Raw genomic sequence first — 15,522 nt, forward strand, 5'->3', positions numbered from 1 at the left:
CCATCAGCAGCAGCCATCGGGCTGAACTTGATGGTGGATCACAATGTATGTAGGATGGAAAAGAGGGTGTTAGGGTTTAAATGTAGCCTGCGATTTTTGCAAAAATTCCACTGTTTGCCTTTTGTGTGCGTTTTTACGTTTGATTGCGTTTGTTGTTTGCTTTAAGTTAACAATTAGAATTTCGCCTTCAATTCACTTCTTCTCCTCGCCATCCTTTACCAACAGAGAAGGCAAATCAAATCAGTTGAGGAACGAAAAAAGAAAATTCCCTGAAAATGGAAACACCAAAGTCAACTTGAATTATTACCCTTACTGCCTATACTACTGAGTGAGTGCATAATTGTAGTACACTTGTACACTTTTGGCAGTTGGCAAAATTTCTTAGGTAAATACACAGAGTAAAAGGGGGGTAAAAACGGCAAAGTCCAAATTTTTGGAGGAGGAGACATTGTAATAATATTTTATTTAAAACAAGTTGAACTCAAAAACTTTAAAAGGCTTTAAGTGAGGGCCAAACTTTTTGAATCAGAGGGGTTTTTACTAAGAAAAAATAACAGTTAATAACAGTTAATACCATAGACCAGTTACTAAACAGCTGTCAAATCGAAAGAAAATTAAAAGTAAATTGAATTCGTAATGTCTTCAAGTGAAAACCTATTGAATTAGCAAACAGGCTGTACATTATGATGTATTGTTTCTTAGTTAATCACTAGAAAATAGCTTGATTCATCTTTATTGGGAACTCTGAAAGTACATAAGTTTTAAATTACAAAAACAATGTGTCATTAGATGGATTCGCATTAAGGAAATGTATTAGAAACTAAGGTATTCAAAAAATATGAACTATGAATATGAAAATAACTAACGGATATTATTTAGCGCTATAAGGTATTTAATCTTATCTGATCTTCATTGATCGCCACCAATATTTAGATTTAGATCTTAGACCATCATACCTAGAAGATTATTTTTTGGCTTGACACATTTCGACGAGGTCCAAATCTTACAGATTAGAGAAAAACAAACATTTAATGTTAGGTGTTTGATTTCATTTTAAAGAATTCTAACTTATGAATTGTGAAAACCTTAAGAAATTACTCAAAATTAGACCAAAACTAAACAAACGTTACAGCTAATATCATTTTAAATAATTTAGTATTTATATTAAACTTGCAGCTGATTTTTTTGTGTGTAAAAATCACACATTCGACTAGAATCTTTATACTTCATATCTCTATTATAGATATCAAGTAGCTTAAGGCATAAAGTGAAATTTATAGCATATTTTCAGGCGGGGATATCCAAAACCATTTCCCTTCGCCAAAGACTCTGATTGCAGAGTCTGGGGGTAACTGTCTGTGGAATTTTGCGCAACAAATATGCCACAGAACTCCATAGGTTCACACAAACGTACGGGTGGATGGGCGGATGGGTGGATGGGCGGTGATGGCTGCACCACCAGAAACGACCAAAGTTGTAGGCACATTTTTGTGCGCTTAAAATTCCATTGTGGATATAACTATTTTGCCGATAGCAAGATAAAAGCGTGGTTAGATATCGATGGCAACAAATTTTATAGACCAGGCGCAGTTTTTGACACATGCCACGCCCAGCTAGGACCAAAGAAGATGACAAAAAAGAAGAGCAACATTTTTTTTTTCGTTTTGTTTGCAACGTGGGTGTCGCTAATTGGTAAGCTCATCGTTGTCAGGCTCTGCTGCCTCTCGTCCTCCTCTAGCCCATTCTGCTCATGCTTTCATCCTCGTCCCTATCGTCTGCTGCAAATTAATGCAAACAAACATTTTAACGCCTCGCTGAACAAACAACGTAGTGAGGAGGAGAGAAGAGCGCCCAGTAAAAGTGTAGAGCAAAGAGCCAAAGCAAAAGAGGAGATGATGCTGGACATTCGCCTGGTCGGATAGTTATACGCAATTTGGGCCCACCTCCCACCTCTTCAACCAGTCGTCGTGTACATCGTCGACGTCGACGATGGTCCCGGTGGTTGTCATTGTCATTGTCTGAAGTGGCCATCAATTCTTCGTGGCTTACCCAAAAACCAGAAGCTTTTTGTCGCGACTTTTCATCAGCAGCAGCAGCAGCAGCAGCCAAAAATCTGATTTATATGCCCGGCAACATCACAAGCCCAGAAGACGACAACGATGTGGACGTTCGAGAAGCAGCTTCACAGTTTCCTACAATGTTTGGGCGACGCGTAATGAAACAATATTTTTGGTATGAGGTCCAGCTTAACAGCTCCTCCTTCTCGACGTCCTCCTCCTCCTTCCACCCACTCATCCTTATGGTCTCTTCTCGTCTGTCGCTATATATCCCGTTTTGCTTTGTGGTTTCTGTCTGTGGTGGCATCGTTTCATTTTCATCGTGTTTGAGCGAAAGTGGAGTCATCGTCGTCATGGTCGTCACCGTAGTTGTTGTTTTGTTGATGAAATGCAACGCATGCATGCGTGAGGCGGATCCAAACCGCTTCATGCCAGTGTTCGTCATCTCTAGCTTCATCTCTTCAAACCCCTTTGTTCTTTTGTCATCCCCTATCTTCATATAACCCCCAACTGGTTCATCTCTAGCCAACCAAACGGTTATGCAAATTTGTTGCACAGTTTTCATCAAAAAGTTGCCACCGAAACTCTATCACGATGCTACCGCGCTTCAGCTAAGCTGAGAGATGCACAAACAAAACTTTTAGCATTCTACTTTCAATTGAACTTTCAATCATTCACTCAGCAAAATATATGAACTTAAATTTCATAATACACGCTCCATTTTTGTTATACCATTCAGAACATTCAGCGCAAAATGTTTCCAATATTTTGAGATAATTTCAAAAAGAAGTTTCAATTATTTTTGTGAAGGAGAGGCAGGCAGGATAAGATCATTTTTTAAATCGTCTAAATGGTACAAAACTTTATTCAGATATATTCCGAACTCTGAATTTTACTCTAAGTAAAATATTGCAACATTAGAAAATTGTTTTATTATAGATTTCTTCTGCAGAAATTAGACTCCAATTCCAGTTGTTTGCAAATATATATGGCATTGTTACCATTCAGATATTTCCAGACAATAAGCGTACCACAACGAAATATCTGTGAAATTTTTTACAAATCAAGGCATAAACGTTTCTAACAGTTTAGAACTGATATTCCCAATATTAATTAGATTAGATAATTGATTAACATAGACTTGATATTCCCAAGCTAAATCAGTTCAAATTGCCACAGTTCTTATACGAAAATTGACGTCAAGTTTTTTGATAATACTTTTGTTAAGTGATCAATTTGTAAATCTGTCACTCAGCGGGAAGCTCAAATTTTTTGTTAAGGTTTTTCTTTGTTCTGGACTTTATAACAATTTCTATCTTTCCATAACTCTTTCTTGTGTATTGTATTGACATTACCTATCAGTGTTCCGCCGTTCTTATCAATACAATCCATTTAAAGCTGCTTTCAGTCTATTAAACTGCAAATAGATTAGGAAATGTTAAACACTATTTGGCGATTGGGAATATTGCTTTAGGGATTTTTTCTTATTTCTTAATTTTCAATTTTTATGTATGACGTACATATGAAAGTTTTTACAGAATCTATAGCATACTATTGGGAAGTCTGATAATAATTCAAAACACATGATTCAATGACATGAAAAATTAATAATAATCAGCCATGACTTACTGATAAGACCTTGCCAGATGAGACGACCTTGCCCAGGGCCAAACAGACAAGAGAATGGGTAAAGGGAAGGGTTAAGGTAAGGGAGTGTAAACGTATTACCAAGTATAATTGCAAACAAGCAAGTTATCAATTGTGAGAGGCAAAGGGTAGCGGAATAAATACGGGAATATATTGGACATGTTTTTTACGGAGTGTGTTGCTGATAGTTAATTTTGATAAGAGTCGTAGTCGACGCATTTCATTTGTGTTCGCTGCCTACCTGAGACATTCGGTAGTCAGTCAGTAGAGCGTAGGCATTAGTTAAAGACAGTTCACAGATAATGCCCTCGCATATATTGAGCAACGTTTGGTGCCCACTGCTGGCCAAAAGGCAGACATATTACCAAAGCGAACACGAGGACAATCACGTGCCAATTAGAGGGACAACAGAGCAACCGCCGGCAATTTTATGGCATAAACCGGAAACGTTCACTGAACTTGACTTGGAACAGCAGCAGCAGCAGAAGCAGAAGCAGGATGAGATAGAGGAGGAAGAGGAGGATGAAGACCAACTAATGTCAATGTCCGTTGCTGCTGGACAACATGCCCAGCAAGCGCGTCATTTTAGGCCACCAAAGCCGCAAAAGCCACCTGATGTCCCTACATTGACCTCCCTGTCCACCTGCTCCAGCTCTTCCTTCTCATCATCATCATCATCACCAACACCAACATCAACATCGTCATCATCATCCGGATTCCCGGTGCAGACCAGAGCCAACATTACTGTGCATATAGTCAGCATTCGAGTTGACCTGCACGTGCCAAATTTAGAAACAGACACACACCATCTGGTGACCCTAACACATTCACGCGCTAATACACGTCGTAAGTTTTTTTTTTTTGTTTATACTTCACACAAGAATGTGTACACGCTACCAGAGGGATTCCTCTTCGAAAATGATTTCAATGCAAAATCATTTGCCATCCCTGAAATTCACTTTAATTATTTTGGGTACACTCTCTCTTATCTTAGTCATTAGTCATACATACAATGTGCAAAACCTTTAAATTGGAATTGTTATTAACAAAATGTTGATTCACTTTCAAGATTTCGCTCTTTGATTAAAATTCCCAGCAAGTTTGTACTTTACTCATTGAAATAGATTAATATCGAAAACTACGACATAGTAGATAAGGACCCCAATTCGCACAAACATTCATGAATAATGCAGAGATCCATTTATATTTTTAGATAATGGTATTCTATTTAAAGCAACACAACTTTTAGCAATTCTTGATTATTTTTGAGGGAATCGGACGTCATTATCTTCGACATTTATTTGGTTTAAGATAAGCCATTTTCATAGTTCAAATTATTTAAGTGAAAATTCTATGCTTGAAGAGGAAGAGGAAGGGATCACAGGGGCAATCAACTGCTTCATTTTTTAAAAATGTGATGAATTTAGGATCTCTGAAAAGAATGAATAATTATTTAATTATTAATTATTAATTAATCGTCATCAATGGGGGATATTTTACTCGTTTCACGTCTGTTTTGTTTTGTTTTGTCCGACATAGAGGACTAAAAATGGACTGAAACCTTCTGTTTTCATTTATCGACCTCGAGCCGTCAAACAAGAGGTTTGTAATCAATCAAAAAGGTCACCAAAAACAATGAAATTGTGTGATTTTAAACAACTTTTGTATGTAACATTTATATCAATATCTAGTACTGTATTCTTTGATCAATTTTACTTTAAATGATTTAGGTTTTTCAATAATTAGCAGGAGGGTATTTAGCTACAAAATAACCTTGGTTATAGAAACAAAAAGACTTAATTTGATATGATTTGATCGATTGTTTCAGATTGCTAATAAAATCAAATTTATGCTTATAGATTTCACTGGCAAAGATTTTTTGCCTTTTTGCATTAATACAATATTATAATATTTAAATGTTTACTTTTAAGCCAAATAGCGTTTTATTCAAGCCTAGAACTTGATAGCTTCGAGTCATAGTTAAAATGATATAAATTTCTTTTTCACTTAAATTTAATACCTTTCTATTTAAAATATAAATAGGTATTAAAACAAGAAAAGCTGGATTAGTATGGAATACTACTCTCTCATGCCGTATTCTGATTTCCAAATGCTTAATTTTTGGTTGAGAAAGCGTTTCTTCACTGATTTTGGTCCCTTTTCCTATTTTTTGCATAAATGTTTTCTAGTAGATTAGATAAAATTTTAAATGTAACCGAATTTCGATTAGTTTAAGGGTATTTTCATATTCGGTTTATGTTTTCGTATGTTTCTGATTGACTTTTTTGCACAAGAACCGAAAGCAAAAATTTATTTATGCTTAATGTTCTGCGTTTGGTGGGTTTTTTTTAGTGAGAGGTTTTGGTTTATGTGGGGGGGGGAGGAGTCTGGTTAGCGTGCTAGAGATGGTCACCCATCAGCCATAAATCATTGAGTGTGTCTGTGTGTGTCCAAGTTTTTCCTTTCGAGCCGCAGCTGTGGATAAAGTTTTTCTCCGTTCCTTTTTTTTTTTTTGTTTTGGTTTCTTTTCTTTCCCGCTTCACGTTTGCTCTGTTTAATCCATTATTAAACCGTAATTTTCTTTTGTATTTCATTTCGATTCTTGCAGGTCAAATGCTGATCAAATGGCTCATCTCAACGCTTCAACTGGTAACCACAAAATCCTCCACAGAGTTAGCAACAACGAGTCAAGAATTACTTAACTCAATGGCTCTGCAATTTTGCAATAATCTTAAATATGTTGGAGTACTCAAACAGATATCAAGCAATGAGCAGCAGCAGCAGCAGCTGAATGATGGAGGCGGCAACTCTTTTACTGGATTTAGCGTAAGTTCATTCAACTATATATATATGCATAAATATAGATTTCTCGACTAGGTGAGTGAGAGATAGGAAATTGGTCATCTGCGAAAGGGTTTTTTAAGCGGGAAACGGAAGTTATCGACGCTAAAGGAAATGATGAGAGCCTGCAACGAACGACGAATGGCGCAAAAATTTAAAGTCATTAGCGTGGCGGAAAGTAAAAAAACTATTGATAATAGGTCTTAGGTCGGTGTCCGCTTTTGCTACACACCAACTAACTTATGCTTTCTGTGTGCATAATAATGTTACTCATACGAAGGGATGTCCCTCGTGTACATCGTAGTTCCAACTTGGAAGTTGCAAGGAGCGAAAAAGTTAAGGAAAAAAAAAAACAAAAATGAACCGCAAAGTTGTGTCCGGAAATTAGCAATTCCATTGCAAAAAGCCAACAGCAGCAGCAGTAGAAGCTGGAAATGCACTTTCCATTTAACCAAGCGGTTGTCCATCTCTACTCCACCTCCATTTCTGCCCCCGATCTAACATTCCTCTCCCTCTGTTACAGCCACTACCTTTGGTTAGTTTTGCCTGCAAGTGTCAGAACTTGTTAAAACTTTATAGTCGTCGGCCCAGCCGTCAACTCTCAACGCCCAACAACAACTTTTCCATATATTTTTTTTTTCTATCTACACTGTCTGCAAAAATTATGTACACAAAATTACATACATAAGTTTAAACGACCCTAGAAAATATGGAGAAGATCCTGATTATTTCATTGATTTTCATGAAAGCTAAATTCCTAGCCATGTAACATTAAGTTTGATTTTAGCACAAACTGATTGTATTCTATTTGTAGTTTTAACTCTTCCCAAATCACAGACAAAGACTATAACCTTCATATGTGTTTTTCCTTAGTTCCTTTATATGTCAAGACAGTCAATTGCTCAAATTAAGTGGTTGTCTATATCTTTGATTGCCCACTTACATTCATGTTTGATTAGATGTTCTTTATAAATACAACAATGGCGTTTTACACTATTTTAAATAGCCTTAGATCACTTACATGACAAACTAAGAGGTAATTAAAGTTGATCCCATTAATGAGCCATATTAATTCAAGTAACGATAAGATAATTTCAAAAGACTCACGATTTATCGGAGAGATAATGGAATGATGAATCATTCATTCGCAGAAAATGAAAGCAATAAACATTATTTTAAAATTCTTATTCAATTCTTGAAAATATTTTCTAACTCTAATTCTGAAAGGAACTGAGAAAATCCAGATAAGAAACTATATCTCTGTCTATACCCAAAACCTTATCGTATTTAGATTTATTATTATATCTAGCAGACAAATCTATATAATAATAATTTTATAATTATATAATTCTCAGTAATTATATAAGTATACCAGTAATTATATAATTTTAAAATCCAATCCTAGAAATTCCTTAAAAGATTGTAACCTGGTCGTATTTGTTGTGCATTTTCCTTTAAAACTGTTAACAAAACAGTCTTAAAAGAAAGTGTTATTTACTCTAACCAATTATTTCTCAAAGTGTATCTGTGCAAACCCTTTTTTCGAGCTTGACCCTCACTGTAACTCTTGAACCACTGTGACCGCGGAACATTATTTTCTTCTATTGCTTCTAATGGTCTGTGTAATAGTTGACCCCAAAAAAATTTGTTTTCACTAAATAAATAAGCAAAGTGCAAACATTTAAAGGACAAAAACCTACAAAAAAAAAAGAAACATTTGGACTTGGCTTTAATTGCATAGACCAAAGAGCAGAAACCAATTTCAGTTTCAATTTCAATTCAGTTTCAGTTTGCCTTTTATTTTTTTGACCCACAGTTAAATGTTAAGTGTTATGGGGACACAACAACAACAACAACACAAATGGCAACAAGCAAAGAACGTAATGAAGTACTAGAGACATAGACCTCAAATTAGTTTAGGCCAAAAGTTTTAGCCACAGAAGCTTAACCTCAAATCCCATACCAAAAATGAGGAGCACCACCACCGAACACCGTTAAGTGATTTTCTATGTGATGATACTTGAGCTGAAGATTATGATATCACAAATTTAACAACAACTGGGAGTCAAGACGACACACACAGGACGACAAGACGCAGGATGAGACATAGAACCCCTCCCCGAGTAGTAGGACTTCATTGGCTGCGACAACGATGTCACCCAGTGTCTCCAATGCCAATGGGCAAGGGGCCAAAAGGTTCTTCTTCGAATTCGAGTTGTTCGCTGCTCATTGAAAGTTTTCTGCGTTTTTATTACTTTTGTGTGAGAGACGAAAGTTTTTTTTGCGTGTATTATACTTTTGCCAGAAAACAAACTTTTTCTGTTTTTGTTCTCCTATTTTTTTTTTTTTTTTTGTGTTGGTTGGGTGGAGTTTTGACTCTTAGGAGATGGAGTAGAGCAAAGCGCACTGTGACCCTGGTTCAAACTGCGTGTGTCTTCGTCTGTCTGGAAGTGTCGGGAGCTGTCAGACTCTCTCTCTACCCCAGAGGTGCTGTTAAAATAGGTTCCTTTTCGCCTTTTTTCTTCCATGGTTTCATTCATGCCATAAGCATGGAAAGTTTATTGAATTTCTCTAATTTAATTGAGATTTTTATGCATTGAGAGTTGAATTTTATTTTTTATTAAACATTTTCTAAAGAACTTTTCAAAAGTTGGCCCTCACAATAAATGTTTAAATAAAATCCAATTTTTAATGAGTTTATTCAATGAGTAATTGAAGTATATTAAGAATCATGTTTGAAGTTTCAATGAAAATTTGAAGCTACCAAAAGAAAAGTTTAGATATATTGACTAAACGAGAATAATTTGTGTTAGCCAAGCCTTTTAGTTAGTTAATAGCAGCATCTAGTAAATTAAAGATCAAATTAGTAAATAAACTATTCCAAGTCAATTGAAGCATAAAACACAGTCAAGAATTAATCAAAATGAACTCCATATATTTCATTTGACCATTCCAATTCGAAAGGTCCGTATGTAGTAGGATCTCAGTCGCACTTTAAATGCAATTAAAAATTGAAATTCAATTATGTTTTCCCTCCACACACACACACACATATACACGAAAGTGCCTCAATATTAAGCCCCCGACACACACACACACACACACATAGCGGCACACCGACGGCTAATAAGTCAGAGAACTTGAGAACTTGACAAATGCAAATCAAGTGCAACAGCTGCCCCCCAAAAGTAAAGGATTGAATGGGTTGGAAAAGAGGCGTGGTGTGGTGACTTTGATGGCGGGGAGATGTCGGGGGTAAATGGCGGTGTGTGGCCACTTTATCGCAAGTTTACACCGTTTTGCTCAAGTGTTTGCACTTTTGGCGGTGCCAGCAATTTCGCATGTTGCCCGCATACATATTTGCGCATTTTAAAGAACCCAATCTTGAACTCGATCCAGCCCAACCCAACCTAACCCAACTGAACGTAGCCTCATCTACCTACCCCTCAGTAAAACTCAACCAGAAAGCTACCCACCAATATGTAGACCGAGAATAGGTAACCATTAAAAAATGCAAACAACAATAAGAAGAAGAAATATTTACATATGTATACTATATATGTATATACATATGAAGAAATGCAAAGTTGGGAGCAATAAACGAATGCGTAATTCTCTTTACAGTCTTCAAATATAAATTTATTGTAAATATTAGATAGACGTAATCGTACATACGCTCAGATATACAAAAATTCCAAAAGTAATTACTCAAAAACCTTAATGTGAGTTCTTATTAAAAGGCATAGTCATGATAATTTGGATGTTGAAATCATTCTTTAAACAGTGATCCATTTTTTGTTAAAAACATAGATTTATTGATTAAAAAGAAAAGATAAATGTTTTTGTGCAATTGCAATATGAGATTTCTGCTAAAAGTTATTTTTTTTTTTAATTGGTTGAACCTATTCTTCCACCTAAAAATTTTATTTGCTTGCTGCGTGGTGGAAGTCAATAACTTAATTTTATTTAATTTTTGATTTTTGAATTCCTGAAAAAAAGTAAGACTTAACATCTTCTTCAAATGAATTTAACTAAATATATTAATTGAATTTAAAGAAATTGCATCTTAAATTGAATGAGTTCTTCAAAAACTTTTAATATTTTAACGCTAGGGGGGGATAGCAGCCCTTCCCTGCTCAAACCTGGCTACGCCCTCCCGGTTTCCATATAAATTTTGGATACAAGATATCAATTGACTTCTTGGATATTAAGAATTGTCTCCTAAGCATGTTTAGAAGTTAATTTAGATTTCGATTGGGGTTGAAATCAAAAAAATTGAAACTATTTCAAGAATGTTCCTATTAGTTGTAACTAATTTTGCTTTGAAACTAAAAGAGAACAAGTTTATAAGATACAAAAGATTACCACAGAATTCTGTGAAAATTATGAAAATTTGGCATCTGGCCATCCTTACAGAGTTTGATCGGGGTTTTTTTGAATTTGAATGTATGATAAATCTCAATAAAAAAAGAATAATTCGAAGAACTGCGGTACCAATATTTCCTGCATTATATTTAAAACAATAATGGATAAACTTATTGAAAGGGTAGACACAATTCTAAGAGCTTATCCTTCGGCTTTACCAACACCTTCTTTTTTTTCCACGCCGTTGAGCGCTCAACGCGACGCAGGGGGGAAAGAGAAAGGATAAGATGAGAAAACGAAACAATACATATAAGACAATTCCCATTTAGGGACTTGCGACTCGGCGACAACGACAGCCATGTGCACAATCTAAAAAGCAAACTCTATCTTCTATTTCTGAGTAGCGAAGACGAGATGCAGGATGCAGGATATAAGCCAGCAGCAGCAGCACCGTCGGTTGGGGGCTTTTAAGCTTTGTCGCTTGGCGCACACTTGAGACCAACTTACTCACTCTCTCACCCACTCGAGTAGCTGCAATTAGAAGTCAATGGGTTAATACAAGTTTATCTTTACCCACTTCAATGCCATCTCTGTTTTCTCTCTTTTTTCATTTCTTTAGCCATATGAGATGTACCAATGGACGCACACAGAGCAGCCGACAACATCATTGCCACTGACACCAGGCAAACTGGAGAAAATCACAGCCTGGCCATTCTCCAGTACTCCGGCGGTGAGTAGTGTGGGCGGTGCCAGCGTGGGTGGTTATAGTAGAACGACCTTGGAGACTTCTGCGTTGGGAGGGGGGCCGACTGCATCAACTGATACTCAAAAGACTCTTCAGCAGATTCTTAAAAAACGTTTGCTTAATTGCTCAACTCTGGCCGAGGTTCATGCGGTGGTCAATGAGCTGTTAAGCAGTGTGGATGAACCACCGCGTAGACCATCGAAACGTTGTGTCAATTTGATGGAACTACTTAATGCCAGCGAGTCCACGGTCTTTGAATACAACAAGTCGCTAGAGCAAACCAAACATCAAACTCTCGTGTATGCAAACGCCGAAACTCAAACAGATGATGAGCCCTGCACTTGTGGTGCGATCAACAACAATGAAAGTGCGTCCAAAGCCGATGGAGAGATACAGGAATCAAATAAGCAACAAACAGCGCCTCCTCCTCCCCCACCACCGCCGCCTGCAGCGCCAACGATTAGTGCTGGTCCACCACCACCACCGCCACCTCCTCCACCACCACCGCCAGGTATTCCAGCGCCGCCTCCACCGCCAAATTTGAGTGTGGGTGGGCCACCTCCTCCTCCCCCTCCGCCTGGAATTGGAGCACCACCAGTGCCGCCTCCAGCTCCGAATTCATTTGGACCTGTACCTCCCACGCCGCCCGCATTGAGTAAGAGTAAATCTGGAACTGTTCTCTCACCCGCTCCACTACCAGATCCCGCTGAAGGCAATTGGTTTCATCGGACTAACAGTAAGTGCGAATTTCATAGAGAAATTGCTACCTAATTCACTTTATTTGGCCTAATTAGCAAATTATTGATCCTTTGGCCCAAGTTTCAGATAACATAACTTTTTAGGATCTTTTAGCAGAAACCTTTTTAATATTTTTGTTCTCAAAGTCATAGATAGTTTTGAATTGTATTTAAGTCGATCACCAGACCCAATTTGTCATCAAACGATTGCATTTCATCAATCGAAAGATCTAAAAAATCAAAATGAAACGCTATTTTTCAGATTCTCATTTAGCATTCTTTGTGCAATTTAGAACAGAATTCATTAATTCAAAATATTTATATTTTAAAATCGTTAAAATATTTACGAATATTGAAATCTTAAAATTGAGACTTCTCTGTTTACGACTTTGTATTATGAAAACAGTTAAAACGAAGAAAATATAGACGATAATAATTTTAATCTATAAAAAAATGTAAATCAGATTTAGACTCATTCTCAGACTTACAAGAATTTCGCCAGGCAATAGCAAACTTTACTAAAATTCAGTTATTTTCAAACATATTCAATGAATCATTATACCCATTTAAATCCATAAAAATCAATGATTAAATGACCTAGCCCTAATTAATTTTTTTTTATTTCTACTTTCTTTAGCCATGCGTAAGAGTGCCGTCAATCCGCCCAAGCCCATGCGTCCTTTGTACTGGACACGCATTGTGACTACTGCACCGCCAGTGCCTCGTCCTCCATCGGTGGCCAATTCCACGGATAGCACGGACAATAATAGCTCACCAGATGAGCCACCAGTAGCGGCAACAACTTCCTCGAATGCAACAACACCCACGCCACCTGCCACAAAGGAGATATGGACCGAGATCGAAGAGACTGAATTGGATAATATCGACGAATTTACTGAGCTCTTCTCACGGCAGGCCATTGTCCCGGTTAGTAAGCCCAAGGAGCAGAAGGTCAAACGGGCGAAATCGATTAAGGTTTTGGATTCAGAGCGCTCTCGCAATGTGGGCATTATTTGGCGTAGTCTACATGTCTCGTCCAATGAAATTGAGCATGCCATCTATCATGTGGACACCTCGGTGGTTAGTTTAGAGGCACTGCAGCATATCAGCCAAATCAAGGCCTCGCCAGAAGAATTGGAAAATATTAAGCTGGCAGCTGGTGGTGAAATACCACTCGATCATCCAGAACAATTCCTTTTGGACATCTCGTTAATCTCCATGGCCAGCGAACGAATCTCTTGCATTGTCTTTCAGGCCGAATTCGAAGAGACGGTGACCCTGTTAATGCGAAAATTGGAAGCTTTGTCTCAATTGTCACAGCAATTGATCGAGAGTGAGGATCTCAAATTGGTATTTTCCATTATATTGACCTTGGGCAATTATATGAACGGTGGCAATCGACAACGTGGTCAGGCCGATGGCTTCAATTTGGACATCTTGGGAAAACTGAAGGATGTGAAATCAAAGGAGTCGCATACCACTTTGCTGCATTTCATAGTGCGTACCTACATTGCGCACAGGCGAAAGGAGGGAGTTCATCCAACCCAGTTGCGTCTGCCCATACCAGAGCCGGCGGAAGTGGAGCGAGCCTCACAAATGGATTTCGAGGATATTCAACAGCAAATTAGAGATCTCGATAGAAAGTTTATGAGTAAGTTTTTACCCCCACAAATTGCATTGAAATTGATAATCATCCTTAATCTCTTTTTTTTTAGCCTGCAAAAAGACCGCCACTTGCGTGTATAGAGCCTCCAGTGATGATATTATTGAGCCATTCAAGTCGAAAATGGAAGAATTTATTGCCAGTGCTGATAAGTCCATGGGAAAGTTGCATCAATTGCTGGACGATTGTCGTGAATTGTTCCTGGAAACAATGCGTTTCTATCATTTCGCACCAAAATCATGTTCCCTGACTCTGGCCCAATGCACACCAGATCAATTTTTCGAATATTGGACTAATTTTACAAACGATTTTAAGGACATTTGGAAAAAGGAGGTGGCCAGTCTTCTAAATGATTTGTAAGTGAATTCTCAAATGACAATGGTCCCAAAGAAAACTCTAATTCTCTTTAATTTATCTTATGCAGATTAAAGAAATCAAAACAGAGCCAAAATGAGTCCCGTCGTAATACCTCGACAAAAGTGGAAAAGTCTGGCAGGGCAACTCTTAAAGAGCGCATTCTGATGCGGCGCAATAAAAATTAGTTAGCCTACACAACCAGATTGCTTAAGAATTACGATATTTAAGATATATATGTAGATATATATATTATGTATAGCAATATACAAATGCTAAGCAAATTTATCGTTAAATGGACTATTTCTATGCTAATTGTTAAGTTGAAAACAAGAAAATGAAAGTCCAAAATGGCTTCAATAAAATAAAATAAATTAAAATGAACTACATTTATGTTCAATTTAAAGATCCAGAATCGCCAAGAAATTATTTTCAAAAACCGTTGTCGTTTTTTTCCGATTTTGGAATGTGATATTTATTATAAATTCTCTTAACTTAACTTATTAAATGTCTCTCACTCAAAAATGCGGAAAAATCATCAAAGTACTTTAATGGGAATTAAATCAAAATTTTATGAAGCCCAATTTTAAGAGTTAAATATTTTATTTAGAATGATTTCTTTCTACCTACATTAAAAGCAATATGGTAATACATCTCGATTTTTTTAAAATCAAATTCAGATACAGTTTTGAAATCGGTTAGAAATTGACCAAAGCACCAAAGCATATGTTCCTGAATATCAAGTGAATATATTTATTTCAAAAATTTTTACGTACACAAAAGTAAATCATAATATCGTTCAGGCCGTTTAAGGTATAAAGAAAAACTTATCATCAAAAACAGTTCATAAATTATGTTTTATTATAAATGTACTAAAAATTAAAAGTATTAATTATTATTCAACTCAGACGATAAGTTATTCCAGTGTTGCGAGCTAAATCATGGTTAGGATATGAAAATCACTTTCCAACTTTCCAATATGGACAAAACAAACATTCCATTTGTTAAAATGCTTCTTTTTGTAGAATATTTTTTTCCTCATTTTTTGGTTAATATACCTTATTTTCAGACTGTATTATGGTTATTTTCTAAAAAAAATGTAAAACGTTATAT

General features: G+C 36.7%; 1 protein-coding gene across 7 annotated transcripts in view; it reads left to right on the forward strand.

Moving 5' to 3' along the window:
* The window catches only part of LOC6641767 (protein cappuccino), a 46,804-nt gene extending 31,969 nt beyond the window's left edge, over positions 1 to 14,835 (forward strand). For 4 of the 7 annotated variants that reach the window (XM_023175543.2, XM_002064498.4, XM_015178530.3 and 1 more), the window contains 5 exons: positions 6,313 to 6,530; positions 11,530 to 12,391; positions 13,030 to 14,043; positions 14,108 to 14,411; positions 14,480 to 14,835. In XM_023175543.2, the coding sequence (XP_023031311.2) occupies positions 6,313 to 6,530; positions 11,530 to 12,391; positions 13,030 to 14,043; positions 14,108 to 14,411; positions 14,480 to 14,597 (2,516 nt within the window). In that variant the 3' untranslated portion in view covers positions 14,598 to 14,835. Of the gene's footprint in view, positions 1 to 3,985; positions 4,551 to 6,312; positions 6,531 to 11,529; positions 12,392 to 13,029; positions 14,044 to 14,107; positions 14,412 to 14,479 lie in introns of those variants that run through there. The other 3 variants (XM_023175545.2, XM_023175546.2, XM_023175547.2) reach the window with 3 other exon arrangements.
* Positions 14,836 to 15,522: the final 687 nt, after the last annotated feature.

Source organism: Drosophila willistoni, assembly GCF_018902025.1.
Source record: "Drosophila willistoni isolate 14030-0811.24 chromosome 2R unlocalized genomic scaffold, UCI_dwil_1.1 Seg200, whole genome shotgun sequence".
In the NCBI taxonomy this organism is placed as follows: domain Eukaryota; kingdom Metazoa; phylum Arthropoda; class Insecta; order Diptera; family Drosophilidae; genus Drosophila; species Drosophila willistoni.